This window comes from Phlebotomus papatasi, chromosome 3, assembly GCF_024763615.1.
Source record: "Phlebotomus papatasi isolate M1 chromosome 3, Ppap_2.1, whole genome shotgun sequence".
NCBI lineage: Eukaryota > Metazoa > Arthropoda > Insecta > Diptera > Psychodidae > Phlebotomus > Phlebotomus papatasi.
This window is the reverse complement of record NC_077224.1, coordinates 15,514,516-15,541,403: the sequence shown is the minus strand read 5'-3', so window position 1 is coordinate 15,541,403 and position 26,888 is coordinate 15,514,516. Positions and strand designations below refer to the sequence as shown.

General features: G+C 37.6%; 3 protein-coding genes across 3 annotated transcripts; 2 read left to right on the top strand and 1 right to left on the bottom strand.

Annotated features, from left to right (window-relative positions):
* Window positions 1-83: 83 nt before the first annotated feature.
* On the top strand, window positions 84-1,135 carry LOC129807857 (post-GPI attachment to proteins factor 2). The gene is made up of 2 exons (XM_055857427.1): window positions 84-714; window positions 793-1,135. Exons 1-2 carry the CDS (start codon window positions 84-86, stop codon window positions 927-929), a joined length of 768 nt encoding a protein of 255 aa, XP_055713402.1. The 3' UTR covers window positions 930-1,135.
* On the bottom strand, window positions 1,011-13,226 carry LOC129807837 (leucine-rich PPR motif-containing protein, mitochondrial). The gene is made up of 4 exons (XM_055857388.1): window positions 13,055-13,226; window positions 11,312-12,814; window positions 5,897-7,896; window positions 1,011-1,690 (listed from the first exon to the last, which is right to left on the bottom strand). The coding sequence occupies exons 1-4, from the start codon at window positions 13,189-13,191 to the stop codon at window positions 1,173-1,175; spliced, it is 4,158 nt and encodes a 1,385-aa protein (XP_055713363.1). The 5' UTR covers window positions 13,192-13,226; the 3' UTR covers window positions 1,011-1,172.
* A 19-nt stretch (window positions 13,227-13,245) lies between these two features.
* Window positions 13,246-24,940, top strand: LOC129807843 (bromodomain-containing protein 7). The gene is made up of 5 exons (XM_055857408.1): window positions 13,246-13,404; window positions 13,658-13,955; window positions 18,116-19,791; window positions 24,303-24,386; window positions 24,459-24,940. Exons 1-5 carry the CDS (start codon window positions 13,350-13,352, stop codon window positions 24,653-24,655), a joined length of 2,310 nt encoding a protein of 769 aa, XP_055713383.1. The 5' UTR covers window positions 13,246-13,349; the 3' UTR covers window positions 24,656-24,940.
* Window positions 24,941-26,888: the final 1,948 nt, after the last annotated feature.

Genomic DNA, 26,888 nt, shown 5'->3' with positions numbered 1-26,888 from the left:
TGGTTGGGGGAGATGAAAAGAATTCCGTGGTGGTATATTTTGTGGACCTTGCGGGAAAGTGAGGTGTCATTGACGGGGAAAAAATGCTGCCAGAGTATCATTCTCTTGACCGGGAGACACCCCTTTTCCGGACACCATTTGGCAAATTTGCCTTCAGGGTGGTATCTCTGCCCTTCTTCAGCTTCCTCTTCTGCGTTTTGTGGTCTGTGGTGTTCTACTTTGACCGCGCAACAGCCACTCATTGTCATGTTTACAATTTTCTGCCATCAATCTCTGCGGCAATTGGAAGTTACCAGCCACAGAGATTCATCTGGCAGGTGGCTATCTGTGCTCATGCTGTGCCTCGTTTCATGGTGGCCTACATGTACTTGAGGTACTATCGATCGTGCGTCAGGAAACGCTGGCATTTTCTCGTTAATTCCGCCACAATGCTCAATGTTGTGGAGAATGGAGCACTCCTTGGCTTATCCCTCTTCACATCCGTGGACAGCTATGAAATCCACAAATTCTGCTTCATCACCTTTATTGCCACATCTGAGCTGTACATGCTCGTGTCCTACATCATGAACATCAATCTCAGGCGAGGGGATTCCTTGACAAAGCTAGAAGACAAATCCATCAGATTCAAAGGATACCTCTGCCTCATCAACATTGTTTCCTTCTCCCTCGCTGGCTACTTCTTCCTTCGGCACAATTCCTACTGTGAACCAGGTGGTGAGTCCCCCAGAAACCTCCTTTTTATCTCCTACCTCCAAACCTCTTTCAACTTCTCTCTCTTTTTCTCTCCCTCAGTTTATTCTCTCTTTGCGCTTTTTGAGTACATCGTCGTCCTGACCAACATGGGATTCCACATGACGGCCTACTGGGACTTCCATGGGCGTTGGATCTCCTTCTCCTGGACCACAGGTCTCTACTTCTCTCAAAATTAAGACAAAAAACCAAACAAAACGTCCAGAGAAAAGCTTCTCGCGATTCCTCCGGGATCATCCAGCAACAAAAGTATATATATATTTTATCAAATCCACAAATGACTCCCCCTTTATTATTCAATTGGGGCATTGGATTGCTAGAAATTTTTGTATTTTAATGTAATTTTTAAGCTAAATGGGTGCAATTATATATTTCTTCCGCCAAATTCTCTTTCACTTCCCTCTGCTTCTTCTTCCTCGCAACTACTTCTTGGACTTCTCTGGTTCATCATCGCTACTACTGCTACTACTACTACTACTCGAGGACTCTTGATCCTTCTGATTGGATTTCTCTGGGATTTTGTGAGGGAATTGTTTACCTGCCTTCTCAATGCCATCTTTGAGTCGCATCAGAGCTGTTCTGTTGATTCCCTGGATGGGCACTTTCTCCTGGACAGCTGCATTCAGTGCCTCGAGTCCCACATCAAATTCCCCTCGTGCCGAATGGATGTCCAGGAGGCAGCTGTAAGCATTCCCAAGAGCTCCATCGCTCACACTCGCTTCCTTCAGCTTCCCAATCAAATGCCTGATCAGACTAATGTCCTGGTTCTCACGAGCCGTCTGGACAATCCGATGGAACATGAGCCGTGGAGCTTCTTTGAGATGCTCCTGCCAGATCTTCTCATGGGCTTCCTGATTGCCCGTGACAAAGTGATGGATCCAGAGGACGTTCATGGGAGACGTGATTTTGTGTTGCATGAATTTTCTGGCCAGGTTTTCATCTAGTTCGAAAAAAATTAAGGTCATTGAACTCAAGAATAATTTGCCCATTTAACTTTGGGTCAAAAGGGTCAAAGGGGTCGACTCATGAACTCGTGAATTTAAAATAATAGGGGAGACTAGGGCAAAAAGTCACAAATCGAAAAATTCAAAATTCAATATCTTCTAAGGTAAAAAAGATAGCGGCTCAATTTTTTTTCTAGATAGCCTCCATAGACCTTTTTCAATTTCGTAAGTTTCTAAGAAATTCGAACAAGGAATTTAGAAAATAAAAAAATATCGAAATTTTTAGCCCTATTTTTAAAATATTTTCCTTGCAAAAGATAACAATTATTACCTACGTATTTTCCAAAATTGATGCACTGGTGAATATTTTCTAAATAATTTGGATTCTTTAAATACGAATCCGCTATCTATTTTAGAATTTCACAAAAGTGCTTCTCTCCAGAAAACCTTTTATTAAAAATGGCCACTTGGGGTAAAAAGTAACAAAAGGTATAGAGCAAAAAGTAACACAAAAGCGAATTCTGATGTCTCACGGCGAAAAGAAACGTCATTATCATGTCTCGCCGCTTGTTGTTTGCATTGGTCAAACGATTTGCAGTCTTTTGTGTGTTTTTTCCAAAATTGCTTGAAAAGCGCTTTTCTCGTTTTCTCACTTTTTTCGCAGAATGAAGCGTAATGAAACGAATCAAAATATGATAATACCCAATATCTGGTACTATTTGCCCCAGCAATTTTGAGAATGGTCTCAAAATTACCTTTTAGAAATTGGCTCGATAAACGTATTTCCTTACAAAATAGAGGAAAATTACTTTCACAAAGTTGTAGAGCGGTAAATTTCCTATAAAACTGCGCTAATTAGAAATTTTTGAAGCGATCAAGTAGCTTGTAAAAAAATAAAATATCCGTTTTGTGACTTTTTGTCCCAATCTCCCCTATATAATCTGCATTCAAAATTGAAGCTATTTTAACAGAAAGTACCCAGTGAGCACCAAATGCTAACAGATTTCAATTCAGCTGAAAACATAATGTGTATTTTGAGCTGAAAATTGCTAACCTTAAAAAGACACTCACGAGGCAGTGCCATTTCCACAGCTTAGCACTTTTTGTTCGAGAACTGCTGACAGGTCAGCATATTTTTGCTGATCCACTCAGCACAAATATGCTGAAAAAGCTGTCTTATTCAGCTAACTGTGCTCACCGGGTAATTATGGTAAGGTAACGAAATAATTGAAAAGCCTAAATACATTTATGGTGATTGAGAAATACTTTGGAAGCAACCTCAGAATGTTTTCAGCTCATAATGCGCACAAATTCCCTTTTACAAAACTTCAAAACTTTTTAAAATTAAATAAAAAGTCCACCAGAAATTTTTATTTTAGCTGAGACACACATAGAAAGGGATTAGAACAGATTATAACAGTTTGAGAAATTTTATCTCAGGAACGAACCACAAAGTTGGATTTTCGAAAAATGACAGTGAATTGTATTTCAAATTACCACTATAGGGACAATTTGAATAGGGATATTTAAATTCGAAAAGTCTTTTTCGAAATAGAAGTCCTCCATTGACTTTAGCACAGTATAATTTTGCCTATTTTTCGGCGCATAAAATTTCTCTTTTCGAAAACTCTGTTCTATACACTTTGCTTAGACTTTGGAAATCACACCTAAAACGATTCGTTCGATCAAAAATCGATTTTCGTTGTCAGTCGTCCGTCCGTCGTCGTATAACCACTTCTGAGGGCAAATTATTGAAATCGTACTCGCACCCGTCAGCACTTTAGTGGCCAAGAGAAATCCACTCGCACACCCCGCAGATTCTTAAGTATGTGCAACGATTACTTTATGTTATAAAGGAATCGTTGCAAAAGGATTTAAATCTGCGAGGTGTGCGAGTGAATTTCTCTCGGCCCCGAAAGTGCTGACGATTTCAATAATTTGCCCTCTCGAGAGAGAACCGAAAGAGATATCGACAAGCTGTTTTCGGAAAAGGTTAAATGTCACTAGGCGGCTAAAATTTGATGATGTGAAATCCCCCCCTTCCGCCATTTTGGAACACCCCCAAAATTTGTTTTCGCTATAACTCAGCCCCTATGGCATGGATCAATCTCAAATTCTAGTATGTTATAGCTGGGCCTAAGACCTTTCGATAAAAAAATGTAAGCCCACCCCTCCGACCCCCCAAACGCGAGCTATAACGAGTCAAAAATTCAATTTTCAAATGGCCATCTCAGGTTCTAATTGTCATAATTTGAAAAATTTCTGTGTTTTTCAAAGCTCTCGTTGAGTATTATAACCCTTGTGTCCTCCCAATTTCATCCAATTTAATCGAAAGTCCGATTAATCGAAAAATAGATTTTCAAAGATTCAACTTCGAATATTTCGAAAACTAGACGATGATTTGTTCTTTAAATTTTAATATGTTGTAGTTGAGGTCGAGACCCTTTCCAACAAAGAAAATGCCAGAAAAATTCCCGGTGACCTAAAGGGGATTCGGACCCGGGACACTTGCATCGTAGAGCGAGTGCTCTACCACTTGACCCATTGAGTGCCCCACCCCGACCTTTACTAGGGTGGAATCACCACTTCTTCTGTATTCCCTGAAAAATTGAACTCAAAATTTTGAGTTTAACTGGTATTTTTCCTTTTTTGAAAATGTTGTTAAAATTTGAATATTTTTTAAAAAAAAAATAAGCGCAAAAGTGGAAGCTCGCCTTTTCAGGGAATGTAGTACTCAATGTTACTTATCAAGAGTAAAAAAATGAATATTTTTGCGAATGGGGTGTTTGAGAAAAATTAATTTTTAATTTTTTTCAAAAAAAAATTAAAAGACGGTTACAAAAAAAACTTGAGCAGATAATACGAAAACTAGTATATCGTTTTAAAAAGTATAAAATTATCTTTCAAATAAAAAAAAAGAGTAAGAAAAAATCTCAACCCGTTCGCGAGATAGAGCATTTTGAAATATTTGCCAAAAATCTCAAATGACGAATGAAGCGTAAGACGCCATCTTTGACGCCATGTGTCTCCGGCCAGGAATTTTTTTTGGGCGAAAAAAAAAATAAGGGTATATTATTTTATCGTGTACTTTAACATATGTAAAATTCAAAAACATCTAAGACCATGAACCCGCGATTTGCGATTTTCTCGGTCGTCTTGAGATGGATCGGCCCGTAATTATTAGTTTTGGATTTACGATTTTGAGCATTTTTTAAAGTAATATTTTAAGCAAGTGCCTCGATTCCTATATTTCTTACGCAATATACTAAGTAAGTGTCATCAAATTTTCAAAAAGTGGTAATATTTTGGAACCATTTTACCACCTGTCGCCATCTCTTTTCAATAGGCGACGATAACTTCACTTCGTAGATTCTCAGTTGTCAAATCTGGATTGTTTACTTTCTGCAATAGTCCAATAGTTTGATTTCACAAATAAAAGCGAAGAAAAATCATTTAATGTGAGTAATAATAAGGTGATTATGAGGAAAGGGAAATACTGAATGTATTCTTTGCATAATATTGTCCAAAATAATTGAGTTTGAACCTTTCCAAGTGGGTGGCGAGAAGTGGTTACAGAACTGGCGAAAAGTGGTGAAAAGTGGCGACCAAGTGGTTATTTTTGCATTATTAATAAAAATCAGTTTTTTAAGTAGTGCAGAGTTAAATTGGAGGACTATTGTTTTCACGAATCTACAGCCAATACATTTAAGTGACCTTGTGTCAAATTTGAGTTATCTTGTAATAAGGGTTCAAAAGTTATAATAAAATTAATTCCCGTCCCCTGATAAGCTTATGGCAGCTGAGAGTCTTTACAGGTTCTCTTTAGGGGTTCTTGCAACTCGGAATGCGTGAAAATTCGATTGTGAGTATAATTTTGGGTATTGAAAAATTAGATCAGCTAACTTTTCGGCAAAAAAAATCACGAACAAATAATTGAAAGTCATTTTTTGTTAACTTCCGTCACATTTGCTTGCTTGCAATGAGGTAAGTTTTTCTAATAAACTTACTTTTGCTTTGAAGGTAACGCTTACGAAAATTTTACGTTAAGGAATAAATTTATTTAATGATCTTTTTCAGTAAAATTTCCTGAGTGGGATGTAATTTTAGTAAGGTGAAAATTACCTTTTTCTAACTTTCTATTATTTGGTCTGAAAATGCTACTTGGGTACAAAAGGTCAAAAAAAATCGGAAGGTGTACTTACATTTGTCCACCAATTCTGGATGTTTCTGCAGGACCCCTTGTGCTCCTCCTCTTGGGAATTTCTCCGCAAGAACCGTCCTCTCTTTATCACTCTTCGCCCCATCCAGTTCCTTGCCAACTTTCTCCAGATACTCCTCAGCCCGTCCAGCCGTGACGTAAGCATGGCACAGGCGATTGTCATACGAGATGGTTCTCTTGATTTCCGGTGACAAATACTGCGAAATCCTCTCGAACTGCCCAACATCTCCAGCTGCTGCCACTTTGTTCAGGTAGAACCTGAAGATTCTCGGGATTGGATGTGTTTTCTCCTGTAGCATTTGCTGTAGCAGCTCATTGGCTTCTTGCAGCCTGTCGAATTTCACGAGGAGTTCCAGGAAGTGCGACTGATGCGTCACACTCAATTTGTCCGTTGGGTTGAGTTTCTTGTGAGCCTGGATGACTGCATCGATATTGCCCTGTTTGAGGGCTTTCTTGAAAGCTGAGGCATTTGTGGATTCTGCTGGGGAGGATTTGGGCTGTTCTTGGATGGATTTCGGAGCTGGGACTTTTGGTGGGGACTGTGGTTGCTGAACTGATGACGATTTGACTTCTGGGATGGCAAAGGGAACTTCCAAATTCTTCGACTGAAGATACTTTCCGAGTTTCATGAGAAATGCTTCAGATGGCGTGATATCTTCTTCCTGCATCTTCGTCCACAATCCCAATGCCTTGTCCGGAACATCTTCCTTGCAGTAGCTCAGAAGGAGATTGTAGTAGATATCCTCACGATCGATGTGATTTAAATCTTTGGTGGCTTCCACGAGTCCTTCAAGTGGCCGGACCATCCCCTCCTGACGGTACCTCTCGCAGGCCGTGTTCAACCTTTGGTATCTCACCCTCAGGCCAGGAGTCTCGAGAATCTTCCTCGCCTGCCGAATCCTTCCGCATTCCACGAAGGAAAAGACCAAATCGTACAGAGAATTGACTTCTCCGTGAATCTTCGTGCTGAGATTTGTCAAACGTTGGAGATTGTTGGCATCTTCAGCCTGAATGAGCCTACAGGCAAGTTCATTCTTCCACGGAGTCGATTGATACTTCACGGAGATTTTCTCAAAGGTCTCCATCGCTTTGGGCAGATCATCCTTCACCAGGCAGGCTTTAATTAACGGCCCGAGGAGGACATTACTCACTTCAATGTAATTCCCAGCTTCCAGAGTCGAGAAAATCCTCTCCAGAGTCTCCGACTGCCCCTTGTCCGCCAGGGAATTCAGCATTCGCCAGCAAGTTGTGCGATAGTTGAATGTCTGATCTTCAGGACGAATCTCAGGCTTCTGGTTCTTCTGCAGAAACTCCACAGCTTCATCAACGCGCTCCTGACCCAACAGCAACGTAGCCAAGCGAATTGTCTTGAGATTGTCCAGAAGAAATTCCGGTTCCTTGTCCTTGATCTTCCGATAAACGTCAAAAGCCTTCTCCAGATTCTCATGATGACAGTACAGATCAATCAACTGCGCATAGACTCCAGACGTGAAACTGTATCCCTCAGATTCCAATCTCTGGATAACTTCTTCTGTCTTCTTGAGATCCTTGCTGCGGAAGCACGAAGCCAACAGATACCTCTTCAGCCCTTTACTATTCTCCCCCTTGGCCTCCACTTGCTCAATAATCCTCTCCAACTGAGCAACACTCATCTGATTGAGGGTATTCGTCCTCCTCGAACCATCTTCCTGCGTCAGAGCAACAGGTTCCAACTCCCCGGAAGCCAACTGACCAAGACTCTTGGAGATCTCAACAGTCAATTCCGAGCCAAGCTTCTCCTGGATTCGTTCAGCTTGACGAGAACTTATCGAAAGTCCCTGCTGAACTAAACCTTCAAGAACCTTCCCCAAGGTCTCATTATTGTCCTTCCGGAAGTAAGTGGCCACATCGTAGATAATCTGCCCAAGACATTCTTGCTGATTCAACCCAGAAGCCTCCTCTGGTTCACTCTCTGCGTCCTCCGATTGCTGTCGCCCGTAGAATCTGTTGGGAAATACAAAGAACATTTGGGGTGATCAGGGAACTATAAGGGAGATCACCCCTTCAATTTCATGGCGTTCTTTGGAGCCTTAAACTTAAGAGAAGGACCAATAAAGAGATTTGGTCTATGAATCTGAGTTTTAGAAAATTTCGCTTAATAGGGCTCATTTATACATGGGTATTTTTATTCGAAATGCCCCTTTCGAAATAAAATTCCTCTGCTTTCTTGCCTACTTTCCGGCTGAGTATCAAATAATCTAAAAACACAGGGTAACGAAGTTATTCACACTAGAAAATTTCACATTAAAGTGAAAAGTTGCTCATTAAAACTTCTAGAACCACTCGAAATCGCTGATTTAGTCAGGACACATTGCTAGAATTGCTCAATGTCACGATGGCACAGGGGTTGTCAGATGAGTGTTTTTGTTTTTTTTTTTTTTAGCATTTCAGTCGTTTGAAGCGAAAATGTGCGATTTTAGTGAAGAAGAGGAAGTTTTCCTTCTGTACACTACTTTTATGTCGTGCAAAAGGACCCGCTAAGCGAGAAGAAGGAGGATGTGGGCGAGAGATTGGCTCCTAACGCGAATCATGGTGTCGTTGAAATTCTCTGGGGCAATTTTATTGGACATAATAATTTACTCCGGATGACTTCGGAGGAATTTAAAGAGCTGCTTCAAATCAAAGGGGTTTATTTTCAAAAGAAGACTACGAAAATGAGGGAGCCAATATCACCCAAATCCCGATCTATGAATTAGTTTTTGAGATATTTTCAAAAGAGTAGTTTCTGGAGGTGAAGGAGTGGGATGAGAAGAAAATCTATATGGTATTTGGATTCCTTACATTAACTTTTGGGGGAGTTGTTAGAACATTCTAAGTGGCCAGCTCTATTACTTTGGTCAAAAATAAATCAGAAGAAATTCTTCCCTTCTGCCCGATTTTTTTACCATCTGGGGGAAGGAGGGGTTGATTATCTTTGCTGTAAATGGATGAAATGAACTCTAGGGGCCTCTCTAAAATGTCCAAGACTAAAAGTAGGTCATAGTATATAGTCTGCGATTACCTATTTCAAATCGGTCAAATTGACCGGTCGTGATAGGTAGAGTACATGAAAAAAATTTCTCGAAAAAGACAAAACAAAATAAAAAACAAATACTCAAAAATATATCACATGGACATATGTATTAAGAAAAGTCATGCACTTAGGTAGTGGCAATTGAACGTTTAAGTCTGCGTAAATATTAGAAATATGTCCAAAAGCTCAATTTGACCGGGCTCGGTAGGTTTAGTGTTAAAATACCCTCGTTTAAAAGCAGTCTAAGTTTTTTTTATGTAGAATTGAATCGGTGTAAAAATTCAGGAGACAAAAGGAATATTAATTGGTTTTCTACGTGTTTTTTTTTTAGAATTTTGTCACTTTGAGATTATTCAAGCCAGGATGCTTGAAATAAAAATCTTCCTTTCTGAATAAAAATCCACACTCAACTTCACATTGATTACAGAAGACTCTCGCAAATCTGTGGACTCATTTTCCGAGTGACATAAAAAAAAGTCCGTGCATAAAAAAAGCAAATGTGCTCGATCTACTGAAATTCTTTTTCACTGTAACTTTTTTGAACAGTTACCCATGTTTAGAGACAATGTCGATTCAGTCAGGTCAGAATTCACTCCACAAACTTTCAACGTAAACAAAAAAATCGTTGTATTTCAAACAAATTGATGGGTATCAGTTTATATACTTCTCAAGAGAGTATAGAAAAAAATTACATATTACTACAAAATATTTAGACAAACTAGAAGCATATTACAAAAATGGCATATCCAAATCAATCCAAACAAAACTCAGTTAATAAACTTTACGAACAAAAGAAAATTTAACGTTCCACCGCCAATAAAATTTGAAAATACAGAAATCAAAACAACAAACGAAATAAAATATCTAGGACTTACAATAGACAAAAAATTAAAATACAATAATCACATAAGTAACATAATTAAAAAATCTAAACTTAGCATCAAAAAATATATCCATTTATAAAAATAAATAACATATTAAAAGAAAATTTGAAAGTTAATATTTACATATAAAACATTTATAAGGCCAATACTATTATATGGCATTCAAGTTTGGAACAACACATCAAACACAAATTTTAAAAAAAATTCAAACAATGCAAAATAGATGCCTTAGAATGGCAATAAATGAAAAATACAATACCGACACTAAAAAAATAATTTCAAATAAAAAATTACACGAACTAGCAAATACTCTTACAATACTAGAATGTGCAAAAAGCCTCACAGAAAATTTTTACGATAGAACTAAAATTTCTTGCAACAAAAATATCAAAAGAATTTACAACACAAAATCAGATTCATTAAACTCAAACAGATGTAAAACATACAAATCTCATTTTAAAATTTTAGAAAAAAAAATCAGTGATATAAAAAACATACATTGGCGGGGTTAGGGGGGACTTACAGTAGACTCTCTCTCAATCGGGAATATGGGGCAAAATTTCATCCGGTTTAGCGATAGAATTGAGCGTCAAGCCTTTGTAAATTCCACAAAAAGTGCTCAATTATAAAGAATCACGATAAAATAGGAAGAACTACAGCGAATTTGAGCGAAGTAGCTTCATAATTAAACGTGAAAATTGTCAACAATATTTGTCGCCCGATTGAGAAAGACCCGATTGAGTCATAGTCTACATAATCATAGGTTAAGTTATTTTAAGGAGTTTTAACAAATAAAATGGATATGAAAACATATTATAAATACTCCCTAAATATACATAATACACTATTATAGAACAATTAAGAATAAAAATAAAAATAAAATAGAGAACAGCTTAGGCTGGAAACTATTCGAAATAGCGTTGAAATGTAAATGTGAAAATTCAAGATGCTTTTGATTGCTTTTCATTGAGAAAAAAACGGGGGTGCGATTAACTTTTTTTCCTCGTAACTTTAACACTTTTTAGGTGTAAAAATGTATCAACATTTTTTAATATTAGTTTTACACCTTTTTAAGGATAAGATTAACATGGAAAAGGGTAACTTTAACCCCTAATACACCTAAAAAGGGTAATATTTACACCGATTTCGGATCAATGCTTCAATCAATCAACATTTCAGGAATGTTATTTTAACTTTTTCGGAATTCTCTCAATGAATTATCCAAGACACACTGGGGCATAGCAAAGGGAGGTATTTTTCGAAATACCCTCGTTTAAATGAGCCCTTCGCGCTCTTCCCTTAGAATGTTTTTTTTGTTGCTGTTAATGGCGTCTACACACTAGTAGAATTTTTTTTAAAAATGCTTTTTTTTTTTTAAATTCTGACGTTTCTGCCTTAAAGGATAGGGGAAATTTTCTTTAAAAAGGCATTTTTTAAAGAAAATTTTAGAAAGAAAACTTACCTTGGGATCCCATCGTAAATCTGTCTGGTGACCTTGATGAAGGATTCGCAGTCCTTGGATGCTCCCAGAGCCGAGATGAGTGGACGCCTGAAGAGATTTGGATGATAGAAAGCTCGAATTCTCGTTGAAATATCAGCTGCTTCCTTGAGATTTCCCTTCGACAGTTCATTGTAGACCAAACTACTGCCCACATTGGCCGGAGATACTCCGGCATTCGTCAAATCCCGGATTATATCATCCCTCCTGGCCTTCAAATTGGGAATGACATATTCCCTGATTGTCTCACTGGTCGGCTGAAGACTGAAGTCCTCCTGCATCTGCTTCAAGACACCGACAACTCCTTGAGTTGAGGATGTCTTGGCAGCTGAGCAGAGAAGTGGCCAGAAGTAATGTTGCCTCAGTGGAAATCCCAATTCTTGGGCTTTCTTGAGCAGCGGGATGACAATCTCTGGGCTTCCTTGCACCAGGCCAGCTTCGATTGCAATCAGAAGGGGTCGGGAATTTAATCCTTCCTGCTGAATGGCCTGACAAACTTGCAGAATTCTCTCGACCGGAAGCTTAGCCTTTACCATTTGCCTGATGAAAAAATTGCCCGTGTCACTGACCTCGCCACTTGCTTTGACATTTCTCGGCATGGTACGGAGGATTTTCAGGGCAACTTCATCCTCTCCGCGATTTGTCAGGCGCAGGATGGTATTGATGGCATCCTGATTGTATCCAATGGATTTCCGGACACAGCTCAGCAGGGTATCTGCATGTTTTCCATGGCCACTGATCGTGAGGGCGTAGAGAATGTCCAGGATGTCCTTGTCCAGGAGGAAGACCTCTTTTTTCTCGCACTCTGCCAGGGTTTTCTTAATTGCTTCCACATCTCCCTTCCTGGCGTATCCACAAAGGAGGGTCGTGTAAGTGTCAGCACTTGGCTCCAGGCCCGCCTGCTCCATCACACTGAGAATCCCCAGAGCGGACTCCATGTCATCCGCCTGGGAATGCCCCAGAATCAAAGCATTGAAGACATTTTCATTGACTGGAAGCTGCTTCTCGCGCATAAATTCCAGAATCTTCGTTGCACCCTCAATATCCCCATCCTGACAGTATCTTGCAATCAGACGCTGGTACGTGACCCTATTGGGCTCCACTCCCTTGCTCTCCAGGTCATTGAGGAAGTCCGTTGGCGAGAAGGGATGCTCGTTCTCCAAATAAACCCTTAGCAGTGCATTGTAGTGCGAAATATCCATGGGCACATTGAGATTGTTCAGAGTACGCCATATCTCCTGCACAAGAGCCGTCCGGACTTCAGGGAGTTCCTCAGGAACGAGATTCCCGCAGCATCTGATAACCAGCAACGATTGTGAGCTCGTTGCTGACCGTTGCAGCCGAATCTCCTCGAGAATCTCTTCGATGTCCCTCCTCGAAATCCTCCCCGAGCGCCTGACATCCTGATCCAGGCGCTTCAGGGATCTATCGAGGTTTTGATCGGACCGGGCGGCTGTTGAGAATCCCCTGGAAAGAAAATTGAGGTTATGGTCAAACAAACTCACACCCTCTCCATAACATCCCTGAAAAACCCCATGATTTTGCTCCTCAAGACCAAGTACACTACCCCACAACTCATCTTCCCACATCCCATTCATTGTAAATCCCCAAAAGCATCCAGAATCCCCAAAAAATCAATTATTGCGTAAGACAGCCATGATGCGAGAAACAAATTGACTTTTCCCCGAAAAAAAAACCAAGACTTACTGTGATATCTGCCCACAGAGACACTGACCCTGCTGCACAGCATTTCCCTCAATTTCCCGGGTAGTATTGAAGGCAATACTCCGGGCAAAACCCGCAAAATACCGCACTAATTTACTTCCGCGAAGGATTCCGGCCATAGCGAAGAAAACACACTGGAAGTCCACTGGAATAGTTGCGTAATTTTCCCGAAAGGGCGGCGCCAAACTGCACTATGTGGGAGTTCGCAGTGTCAAATTACGAGGCGTCGTTTTATTTTTTCTTTCTCCAGTGAATTTTCCGTGAAAATACTACCCCAATGGGCTCGAAAAAGCACAAGAAACACAAAAGTGAACGTCGTGAGCGATATGAAGGTGAGATTTTTAGTGTTTGTGAGTGGGAAATGGGTGAAAAAGGTGTTTTTCCGAGGTGACGCTGCTCCTCCAGACAAGATTGATTTTCCACAGTTTTTCTCATAATATTTCAACTAAAACCCTTTTTAAAGGATTGTGGGGAAATTCTCTGGGCGGATTGTGATACTATCCATTGGCTTGGGGTGGTTTTTGGGGAAATTTTCCACTGTCCGGGGTTAAAAGTGAGGTTATGTTGGTGCAATTGTCATTGCAGACCCAAATTTGAGTCCAGGACGTCCTCCCAGTCTCAAGTTGATCCTCAAGGTGGGTAGCAATTCCACGCCAGAGTATGGCAATGATTCTCCAGCTTATGGGGTGCAGACGGATCATGGATCGGCGTATCTGCAGGAACTGCATGAACGTCACAAGAAGAGCAAGAAGAAGAAAAAGAAGAAGGATCGGGAGAAGAAGCATAAGCATCATCACAAGGAGAAACGCCGGCACAGGGATGATTCCAGTTTCGATGATATGAGCATCGGGGAGGATAGTCAGCTGCAGGAGACAATGATGAGGTACTGTGGAAAATTGTTTTTTTTCTCTCAATTTTTGGATATAGGGGAAACTGGGGCAGCAACAAACACTAATTTTTATTTCTAAACTATTTGGACTATCTTGACCATTTCTTCAGTGGACAAGCATCCATATAATGCCTAAAAACTTATAATTTTTGTTCTGTAAAGTCGAATATCCTATTAAAGAATTGCAGTGTTTGGTGCTACCCCGTGTTTGGTGGTGCCCCAGTTTCCCCTAATCGATATAGGAGAAGGCTATCAGGCCTCGCACACTAGCTTCGAACACTCCAGATTTCCTTATATTCCTTTAGTTAATGAATCTCTCTAATCTTAAAAAGTCAGGGGGAAAATGTCAAATGTTCGAAGCCAGAGTTTGTGCGAAACTTGAAAACCTTCCCCAAAAATATTGATAAGATGATAGAAAATTGATAAGGTCTTGGAATAGGCCTAGAAATGGATTTTGTTTTTATATTTCAAAATTTAAAAAAAAAATTAATTCAGCTTTATGCACAACGCACAAAAACTTTTGTTTAGTAAACATGTTTTTGACATTTCAATGGGAGTGAGTGAGATCTACATCTAGTCATCTCGCTCTGCCTCGTAGAAAATTTTGAAAACATGTTTACAAACAAAAGTTACTGTGCGTTGAGCATTAGATGAAATTTTTCTCCAAAGTTCTAAAAAAAAATTAGCATTTTTTCCGAAATAAAAAAATGCTATGTTTATTGAAGAATTGAGCTTTTACAAATGCCGCAAAATGAATAGAGTCATTCTTATTTTCCTTTCGGCGATTTTCTCAAGAATTAGGGAACTAATCAAAAGAAAAAGTTAATTAGAATTTTAATTGGGCTTAGGTACGTGATAATCCTTATTTTGAGTCAACTCTAAATACGTAAAATTCGGGTTTACTCTAAAATTCTGAAGTTTTCTTAGGACTTTTGAATCGAAAGATCCTCAAGTAAGTCCTGGCTAAGTTAGAAATAAACTTTTATCGACAGGGTTACTTTGAAGGACGAACATGATGCGGTTAATTACTTTACTAAAAGAAGTTTGAATTTTTCAATAAGTAGGGGAGACTGGGGCAAAGTCACAAATCGAAAAAATCAAAATTCAATATCTTCCAAGGTAAAATTGATAGCGGCTCAAATTTTTTTCTATAGATAGCCTCCATAGACCTTCTTCACTGTCGTAAGTTTCTTAGAATTCGAACAAGGAATTTAAAAAATAAAAAATATCGATATTTTTAGTCCTATTTTTGAAATATTTTCCTTGCAGAAGATAACAATTAGGGTAAATGTCCTAATTCAAAACCATTTCCAGACGCTTTAACTTTGACAGAAGATTCAACTCATTAAGTTCATATTTTTTCTGAAGAGAATTACATAAATTTGCTCCTTGACTCTTCTAGAATGTTACTGTTTAGTGAAAGTTCTTTAAATATAATTGGAAAACTTCTTAAATACAAGAAAAATACATAAGTGCAAAATGCTGCTATTGGAAACAAATTAATCTAAATGGAGACAAGGGAAATTTCCTAATTGGAGACAAACAGTGTAAGTAAAACTGCGACGAAAGGCTTCTAAATTAGGATTCCAAAGTAGGATTTGTTCTTATTCCTGGTCTTTTCCCCTTTCCCATATAAAACAATAAGAAAATCTCTCTAAAAAAAAATCATATTTCCGGGTTTCCTATTGAAGCATTTGCAGACACTTTAGAAACACCATTTCTGTTCACGAAATAGGTAATCATTTCATTTAAAAACTTCACGTACCGTTAACAATAAAGATTAGCACTTAATTTAACTAAAATTAGCCAGAAATGTGACATAAATGTTAAACAAAACGACTAAACAACATTCACGTCATTGTGTTTTTCATTGGAAATCATGGTCGATCGATGAAAAATTCGATGGTGAAAAGGTACACTTTTAATTTTTCTTAGAAATTAACAAATTAAAATTTGTGAATATAAATGGATTTTCGCTTTATTTGGAGCAAAATTAACTAAATAATGAGACTGATGTGTAGAAAATATATTAATACAAATTTAATACTGTATTTATCATGGAAAAAAATGATGTTTCCATTTGGAGTAGCGAAAAATTTCCATTTGGAGCAGGTTTTGAATTAGCTTAATTTACCCTATTATAAAATTTTGATAATCTTAAAATTTATGCGCAAGCCTCTTTAAGAACCTGAAACTATCGCAAGGAAATCAAGGTTATTAAACCAACAATAATGCTTCTTTAGTGATAGCTTTTGAAATATCCGAATAAGGCTTTCGTCAATTTTATATTGTTATGTAACAACAGGAAAGTGCTTGCAGTTTATAAAGATTTTCAAGGCCTTTCAAAGGATACCAATATTTAAGCAATTGGTTGACTCGTTCAACAGAAAATTAATAGTGTTTGTAAAAATTGATTGATCTACCTGAGCGCCATCTTGAATTTCTTAAAAGAGACTTGATCCGTGATCCTCAATATCGATATGTACATTTTTGGTTCCTTGGACATTAGAATCGGTCAATTAGATTAATTTCTAGAGCAAAAAAACTATAGAGCAAAACTTTTTATTATTGACTCTATTATCTTTGTGGCAACTGTAATTACAGTGGGACCTCGATAGAGTCAACCCCCGATAGAGTCAATCTCCAATAGGGTCAACAGCTATTTTTTTACTCTACGGACTCCGATAGGCAACTTTTCCATTATTATTGAACTAATAATATTGTATGACTTTTTCGAAATTAAAATCAATGTTTTGGTGTATCAATGTAACGTTTCTAACCACGGGCATGACATTTCCTATGTTTCCCATATGTTTCTAGCGCGCCGAAAAAACGTTTGAATTTATTAGCTGTTTTCTGTCATTGTAGAATGAATTATCAAAAAATACTAATACAAAATAAAAGCCAATTTAATAACGAAGAGGCAACCGAAAACCCCAAATTGGCGATCTACGTAGTCTTGAAGATATCTCGTAAAATGTGTACGAAAACAGGAACAAATTTACACTAAAACTGGTCGCATTATTCAGAGCTAATGTCACCCCCCTGTTTCTAACACAAGATAAACAATATTATGATAAAATTCGTATATTAACCGTGTAATCAATTTTCGACAAAATAATTTTCTTTTCGTGATTTTAAGCGTTTTGGCCAATTGAAAGTTCTCTTGTCTTAAGATTTTTTGATTAAGCCCCATGATCCCGTATGACGTGTTTTCCTGTAATCACAAAAGAAAACGATTTTGGCGGTGAAGTGGAGAGGTAAAGAGGAAATGAGGGTCATAATAATAATCCCCAGATTGACTTATTAGGGGGTCATCTGAAGACTTCAAATAGATATCTCTAACCATTTAGCACCCATCTTTCAGAATAATTTATTATTCTGAATTAATTATGAATTTATTATTAATTTTTATTGGTATTTTTGTGAAGTTTAGAGCCATAGTTATGCCATAACGAGAAGAACAACTATCAATCTCTTCTTTCATACAATAAAAGTTCAAAATAAATTCTAATTAATAACATTATTTGCATCAGAATGTTTAGCAATTAAATATCTACCGAAGCTCTTCTAAAAAAAGCGAAAAAAGAAATCTTTAATACACCATTTTCTTATCTTAACATCGTGAATGCACCTCAATATTATCACATTGAGAGTAATTTATACGAGATATTTACTAATAAACATTCCGTAAAATCATTCCTTATTATCTTTTGCCCAAACATACGACTATTTTTGGTCAGAGGGTGTAGAATTTATGGGTTAATTAAACAAAATATTCTACTATTGTATTAAATTTATCAATTATTTAGTACAAACATACAATAATACTCCTTTATATCAAAATTTCACATTTTAATTGATTTTTTCGGACTCTGATAGAGTCACCGATTTCAATAGACTCAACAGGCCTGGAACTAATTAGTTGACTTTGTCGAGGTCCCACTGTATTTCAAAAATTCAATCTCTTTAGTTTACATTTCAGCATATAAAATTACTTTAAATCATTTTCTTGCAAATCTAACAGATTATTAGTTAAGATCGGAATATGAATACCAGTAATATAATTATAATTAAAATGATTATAATTATACTCATTTTCACTATAATTATATCAATCATAGTTATTGACTTACATTCTTGCCAATGTGTAGCCGGCTTAAGGGTTTGGGGCATTTGCGTTCGCCTGAATCCATTTCGTCGCAAGAGCACAACAGTTCAGGCTCAATTCAGTCACCAGGACAGAAGCATCATCATGAGAAGGCACCAACTGTGACGGATGGAAGTGGGAGGGAGCCGAGGCAGTGTGTGTTGAAGCTGAAGCAGAGTCGATCGCCATTGGCTAAGATTCTCGATCATCTGCTGCGGAATCTGGAAAAGAGGGATCCACATCAGTTTTTTGCCTGGCCAGTGACTAATGACATAGCTCCTGGGTATTCAGCCATCATCACCAAACCCATGGACTTTTCCACGATGCACCAGAAAATCAATGACAATGCATACAGTTCAATTCAGGAGTTTGGGGATGATTTTAAGTTGATGTGCGAGAATGCCATTAAATACAATCATGTGGAGACGGTCTATCATAAGGCGGCCAAGAGGTTACTCCATGTGGGTGCCAGAATGCTTCAGCCGGAGAATCTCATGAGATCTTTGAGGTCTTTTATGGTGTACATGAGGGAGTTGACGCCCAAGGAGTTGGGATTTGAGTTGCCGAATTCGGAGAATCACGATACTGAACAATGTGGCGGAGATTCGGCTGATGAGGAGACGACATCGACGGGAGCTGAGGAGAATGCCAATATGCACAATGAGGATGATGTCAAGAGGAAGCCAATGAGGGCAATAAATCATCCCAAGAGTCGATTTGAGCCATTTATGGATGATTTGTCTCCGGATGAGGTTCTAGCTCAGGTCCAGAAAGCTGCCCGGAATGCAAAATCTCGCGTGTTTACGCGGCAGCGGGCTCACAAAATGGGCTTCCTGCGTCAGCACAAAGATGGCACGACCAGCATGAAAATCCTCTTGGACAGTGAAGGGAAGTGCTCAGGGCAAGAACGTCTGATCTCCCTGGGAGCCTTCACGGGACGTCTGAAGCAGGGAACTGGTCAGATTCAGGGAATCCGGGAAGATAGGCGAAATCTGGCAAAAGCTGTTAAACCTCTAAACTACGGAGCTTTTAGTTCCTTCGCTCCCATCTTTGACTCTCGCTTTGCCAATCTCAGCAAGGAAGAGTCTCAGATGGTTCTGTCGACGTATGGAGATGAAACTGGTGCTCAGTATGCGGAGAGTATTTTGGAATTTACCAAGAACAGCTCATATGCCAGTTCCCTGGCAAATGGCCTCTTGGATGTCCTCACGGGTGGAGAACATCGCAAAACTCTGGCTAAACTCACGGAATCCCATCGGCAGCGCACGGAAAAGGAAGAAGTGGAGAAATCCTTTCCAGATCCTGATCCTCCAGCCAAAACTTCCGAATTGGCCACAGTTAAAGTTGACTTTGAGGGACTTCGTTCTCTGGCTGATTTGGGAATTGATGTGAAATTTCTGGATGATATTGAGAAGACCACGAAGAATGTGGACAATCAGAAGAAGTTCCAGAATCAGCTGAATATCACGTCGACGCTGCTGGAGAAGTTGCATCAGGTGCAGTTTGAACGATTGTCACAGGCATTGCCGGTGCATCTGAGTCAGGTTCAGCAGCCGGGAAGTGATGAAGTACAACTGGCCACACAAATAACGTCCAATATCACAGAAATGGCCAAGAATCTCCCACCGGAAGCCATCACGTCGCCTCATGCACTCAGAAAGGCCATGGGGGTGTCCACAGGTTAGTCACTCATTTTTTTTACTGTTTAAATGTTGTTTTCCAGGAAACATTTTCAGGGGAAATACCTTTTACAAGTTTTTCTCTCCATAGCGCAATTTTATCACTTGGAAAAAATTGCTCGTAAAAATCTTGCTAAATCTTGTCAAAATCTTGTTTCTATTCATCAACAAAATGCCGCTTTTCCGAACGGGAATGCTCTACAAAGTCATATTTGATCGTTTTATACAGAAAGTATACCGTCATATTAAGCTCATTTTGACAGAAAGGAGAAATCTTGTGTTTTCCAGCGACATCTATTGAGAAATTTCCATAAAAATGAGATTTTTACAAAGGTTTTTACAAAAATCTTGTTGAAAATAGGAGAATCTTGCAAGAATCCCTAATGTGATACAGATTGTCAAACATCTTGTCACTTTTCTACATGAATTAACTCTTTTACAAGATTTTACAAGATAACAAAATATTTTTCCCAGAGTTTGTTTATTGGTTGTCAACCGATATAAATCGATTTATAAATCATATTAAGGATTTTCCAAAATAGCATAGGAATAATACAATTGAATTTCGGATAGTAAATTAATTAGTCAAGCTGAGGATTGCACTGTTGTCCCTGGTTCCAGGAAAAACTGGTTCGAGCAATTACAAATTACTGGAATGAATGATTAAGTTAACTTCTACACAAAATACAGGGGCAAAGTGTCCAGGCTTCGTGATTTACCGATTCATAAATTACTCAAAAGATCCCACAAAATAGTTTTAAGAGTGATAGAATTGATTTTCGAACAAAAATTACTTATCGGTTCATTACCGGTTAATTACCGGTTTACAGTTGATTTAAACCGATTCGTAAATCACTCAGAACAGTGCCCAAAATATACCTAAGGAGTAATATAATTGAATTTCGAATAAATCTTAGGTATCGGTTTTGAACCATGTCATTACCGGTTCAGAACCGATTGAAACCAGTTCAGTTTTATCGGAAATACCAAGACCTTTCCAACGAACCCAAGTATGATGCCATTCGGATGATAAATATGCTCTCAAGAGCCTTTTTAACCTTTGACCTTGAAAAATCGGTATTAAGAATGATTCAATGAGATTTTCGTATAAGGACGAAATGTTCGCCTGGATATAATCTCAAAAACATAACCAAAGGTGAAAAAAAAACGCACGACGCATTTTCGACCTTGCTTACTCAGTAAACAAAAAAGTATAACTAATTTGTTGAAGAAAATGTTTCGAGATTGTTTTGCTTAATTCTGCTAGTATTTAGAGAGTGCAATAGTACTTAGTTAATTTACTTTATAAGGAAAACAAATTCTACTTCCCTAATCAACCATTATAAACTTTTAATCATCTTTTTTTACGTGATTTACACAAACTCCTGTTACTCAGAAAACTCTCTGCAGTCAGATATGCAAGCAAGGGAATTTGTTTGTCATAAACTGTTAGATAATTCATTTGTCACAAATCGGAAATTAGCAATCAACTAATTCTCCTTGTACATGTTTTGCATTCTGTGTATTCAGAATCAGACAGTGTGCTTCAAGCTGTTAGTTAGAACCCTTTGAAGCTCAGTATTGAGTTTCTCATCTGCACGTAGGATAGGAGAAAATGGGGCAAATTTGATTCAATTTTCTCTTACGAATTTTATTACTCCATTAATTGAACTTTACTGCAATGTCTTTCCAAAAAGCCCAAATTCGTGTAGATTATTGAAAAACTTGATAATAAAGGATAGATAGATAAATTTTACTCCCAATCTGTAACTTGGTTGTGTCTGCCTCCGACTTACCATAACCGGCCTCCCGGAATAAACGAAAAAAACCTGGTTCAGTAGGCCGTATATGCTACTCATACAATCGAATGGTTTACTGTTTAATCCGTTTGAGGGTTAGAGACTTTCGGTTTAAATATGAAAAAAATGTTCAAGGAAAGATTCCCCAGAAAAGCTATGCAAGGCATTGTGAGGAGGCGTCGACCTCGAGGTAGACCTAGGACAAGGTAGATGAATCAAATTCAGAAACTTGCCTTGGCACGCCTTGAGATCGAACCTGAACATCTTCCTGAAGTGGCGGAGGATCGACAAGTGTGGGCTGCTACCCTGTAGCCCATCGGCCGCAAAGTTTCACGGTAACAGAAAAATCCATGGAATTTATCTCCTATTTTTCCGCGTGAGCTTCCGGGGAAATAAACGCTAATATTTCGTTTGGAATTCTGCGGAGTTATCAGCTTTTTTTCGCGAGGATTTCCTTGAAAAAAATTCCGAAGTATTTCCTTGCAATTAGCTAAGAGCATTCCATGGAAATTGAAACAAAATTTCCATGGAATATTCCGAGTATATTTTCTGATATCTTTCCGGCTAAAACTCCATGAAAGTAAACGCTATAATTCTTGCAAGCTAGACATACTCAAATGTACGATATGGTAGCAATATTTTCAATTCAAAAGTAGAACAACTGAGTGTTCGTCTGATAGATGAATACTCTCCAAGTTCCAAGTTGCCAATTGGCACTTATAGTCTATTTATTTGTGGATGTTTTTTTTTTTTTGTGGAAATTCTCTATGAAAATTCCACGCCATTTTTAATCAATTTTATGGATTATTTTGAAGAAAAGTATAAAAAAAATCCACTGGAAAAGTCGTAAAATTCCGTAATATTAAACCATGAAAGCTTTAAGGCCATTGCATGGAAAACTCCGGGGAGAATTTCGTGGAAATAAAGAGGATTTTTCCGAATTTTTAAAGGGCTGACTGTCGATTATACCGCTAATAATCCATAGGAAAAGACGTGGAAATATTCGTCAGAGAAAAGTCTATGGAAACTCGCGGACATTTCTTATTAGACGGTCCTATACAGAGTTCCGCAAACGTCCATGGAACACTAGGAGAAAATTTAGCGTTAAATTTCATCTCGGAAACTTACGCGGATTTTGAGTGTTAAAATCCAGGGAACTCCACACGGGTTTTTAGCGGTAAAATCAGTAGACATGGCAGAAAAGGCTGCTGGAAATCCAGTGGAATCGCCTCGGCCGTTGACTATTGGTCTTGTCTTAGTACTTTGTCTTTGGAAATTTTGTCTTTCATACATTTTGCACAAGTATATTTTATAACTTTCCAAAAATTTCCCTTTTCTCAGAAAATTGCCCTTTGTCCCAAAGGACGAAACTGAAAACTTCCCAAAACACAGAAAATTTCCCTTTGCCTCGACAGGTGATACTAATAATTTCCCAAAACACAGAAAATTTCCCTTTGCCCCAAAGGACGAAACTAAAAACCTCTCATAAACAGAAAATTGCCCTTTGTCCCAAAGGACGAAACTGAAAACTTCCCAAAACACAGAAAATATCCCTTTCCCCGATAGGCGATACTGATAATTTCCCAAAACACAGAAAATTCCCCTTTGCCCCAAAGGACGAAAATAAAAATTTCCCAAAACACAAAAAATTTCCCTTTGTCCCAAAGGACGAAACTAAAAACTTTCCCAAAACACAGAAAATTCCCCTTTTGCCCCAAAGACGAAATTTAAAACTTCAAGAAACACCATTGTAATATCATTATTTTATTTAATAAAATATACTTGTTTAAAATATATATAAGACAAGATTTTCAAAGACAAAGTTTCCAAAACACAAAAATTACCGAAGACGAAAATTCCAAAGACAAAGTGGGAAAAACAAAAGTGTAAAAAACAAATTGGAAAAAAAACAAGATTCCGCAAACCTATTATACTATTCGTAAGTATCGATTTTTCAAAATTTGAGGATAAAATGGCTCTAAAGAGTGTATTTATCGACCGATTTAGGAAAATTTGGCTTGGTTGGAAAGGTTTTGGAATACTTCAAAAGCCTGAACTGGTTCGAAACATTTTGAACCGATAATTGACTTATTATCCGGTAACCGTTAAAAATTGTTTTTAGTGATAAAACTCTAAAGGACTTCATTAAGGTTAATGGTGCTAATCTATTTTGAGATTAAAATGTCTAAATCAAAAGCTCGAGCATTTCGTCAAGGTAGGACGTTTTTCCATCCCTTTTTTGCGAACTAAAAAAAAAGACTTAAAAGCAATGTAATTGATGTGTTATCGATATTGTCGGTGAAATAGTTACAGTTATGCCCTGAAAATCCTAAATATTTCACGAAATGTTCGATTAATAGTGAATTTATTGGGGGCAATTCAGATGCAGATTGAAAAATTGCCCTTGGGGACACAGGGAAAAAAAGAGTTTCTCTCTGGTCCAAAAACACTTGGAAAATTTATGGAGTTCCTAAACTTTCAGTAGCACAAGCGGTGCTTGTTGTATTTTTCATGAACTGTGGAAACTTTAATGAGTTCACGTACAAAACAATGAAGCTGGATGTCTCTGGAGAGAGACAGAGAGTCCATAAGTCTCTTCAGTCAATAGGAATAGGCAGGTGGTTTATTAATAATTTGTGAATAGAGATCCAAAAGACGAAGAGAGAGTGACTCTTCAATTAATTAAACAAGTCAATTATTTTGACACTTACAGCGGGTCTTGAGCCCTATCAGATGCAACGGGTGAGCTTGGTTGGGAATGTTCAGGGAGTTCAGCGTCTTGGATGCAATATTTCACGTGAGTTTCCCTGTTGACATGATTTTAACAGGTAATAAGCAATAAAAGAAAATATATTGTGGTTGATTGCAGCGGACATGGATATAACGCCAGTTCCGATGGAAATTGAACCGGATTCACTGGTGCATCATCACAATCACAATCACTCCAATGTCGACAATACCACTCCGGTCGATCTGGAGACGGAACTGCGGGAATTCCTCGAGGGTGGAAGTAGTAGTGAGGTGGAACATGATACGAGTAGCATTGAGCAAATGTTGCTCAATTGAAGGGTTGAATTTTGGGGGAAGGGTGACAAGAAGCTTTTTCCCTGAGAGCATTCTCTGATGTGCACACGTCATGGGTGAGCAATTTTATTTTTCCCAATATATTCATATTTAATCCTTCTTTTTTTTTGTGTAACTCTTATTCCTTTTGAGATATTTTATTGGGTGAATTTATTTGTGTTTTAAAGCTAAAAAAGTAAAAGAAGAAAAATCAATTTGTGCCCCCGTTTCGGGGGAAAGAAAAGACAGCAAAAAAAAATAGATGACTTTTTTCCATGTGGAACAAAATGCCTTTTTCTTTGTGTGAATGAATCTGGATTACCTTGTGGAAAGTAAGAGTCTCAATGTAAGTAATTTTTGAAAGCCTGCAGATTGTTTGGTGAAATTGAATTTTTGAATTTTCCTTTTCTAAAAGAGTCTTGAAGTCCTGAAAGTCCCATAAATTTTACATAGAGTTGATTTAGTTGAATCTGTTCCCAACTTTTCGTAGGAACTAATTTTACTGTTCTTAAGAACAGTTTGCAGGAAGAGTTAAAAAAAATCTTTACGCAAAAATAGTAAAAAATGTTACTGTTCTCAGGAGCAGTAAAAAATCCAGTCTGCAGAAGTGGTAGAAAAAAAAATCTACTATTCGCAGAAATAGTTAAAAAATCTGTTCATAGGAACAGTAAAAATTGTTCTGTGGAACTTACTGGAAAACTTACTGATTGGGATGTAGAAAAATTAACATCCAGTTTTTCCTTTGGCTGCAATGGCTTCGCAGGAACAGTAAAAAAAATGATCGTAGGAACAATAAATTCTACTGTTCTTGAGAACAGTTCGCAGGATCAGTACAATAATTGCCTGTTCGTATGAATAGTGAAATCTACTTGTTCGCTGGAACAATAAAGAAGGCACTATTCATAGAATCAATTTTAATGTTTCCAGGAAGAATAAACTTTTACTATTTGTTGCTATAGTAAAATATTCTATTATTTGCAAAAACAGTGAAAAAATCTGTTCGCAGAAGTAGCAAAATTTTACTGGTATCAGGAACAGTAATAAATCTACTGGGCTACAGTAAAAATTTGTTCGCGGGAACAATAAATTCTACCGTTCCTGGGAACAGTTCACAGGAACAGTAAAAATTGTACTTTGGAACTTACTGGAAAACTTGCAGAAAAACTAACACCCAGTTTTTCCTTTGGCTGCAATCTGAACAAATTTTCCACTTGCTTACAACTGACTGTTCGCAGGAACAGTAAGAAATGATCATAGGAACAATAAATTCTACTGCTCTTGAGAACAGTTCGCAGGATCAGTACAAAAATTTCCTGTTCGTATGAATAGTGAAATTTACTTGTTCGCTGGAACAATAAAGAAGACACTATTCACAGAGTCAATAAAAAGTTTTAATGTTTCCAGGAAGAATAAACTTTTACTATTTGTTGCTATAGTAAAATATTCCATTATTTGCAGAAACAGTGAAAAAATCTGTACGCAGAGCAAAATTTTACTGATAACAGGAACAGTAAAAAACTACTGGGCGCAGATACAGTAAAAATTTGTTCGCGGGAAAAATAAATTCTACTGTTCCTGGGAACAGTTCATAAGAACAGTAAACTTCATTTCTGTTCACATGAATAGTACTCTCTCTGTCCCGAAATAAATCGTACATTCTTTCATATAAAATGTACTAGAAAACGTATGACTTATTTCGGGACAGAGGGAGTAAAATTTACTGTGAAAAGGATTAGGAACAATAAAACTACTGTTCGCAGAAATATTCAAGTTTTACTGTTCACAGGGTCATTAAAAAGTTTTTCTATAAGCAGAAAGAGTATAATTTTGCTATTTGTTGCAATGGTAATATATCTATTATTCGCAGAAAATGTAAATAAAATATTTACGGAAAAACAGCAATATTTAATTAATGATTGAGAACAGTGAAAAAAAAACAGGTTTTTAGGAACAGTAAAAAATCTGTTTAAAGGGTAAGTAATACTTTACTATTTGTAAGAACAGTAAAACATCTATTCGTAAAAACATTATAAAGTTTTACTCTTCATAGGAACGGTAAAATTTTACTATTCGTTGGAATAGAAAAAAATATGTTTACACAAAGAGCTAAATTTTACTGTTCTTACAAACTATAAAATTTTAATGTTATTTGGAATAGTAAAAAATCTATTGTTCATAGGAACAGTTTAATAAAGAAATCTGTTTGCAGAAAAGTAAAACAAAACTGTTTACAGGA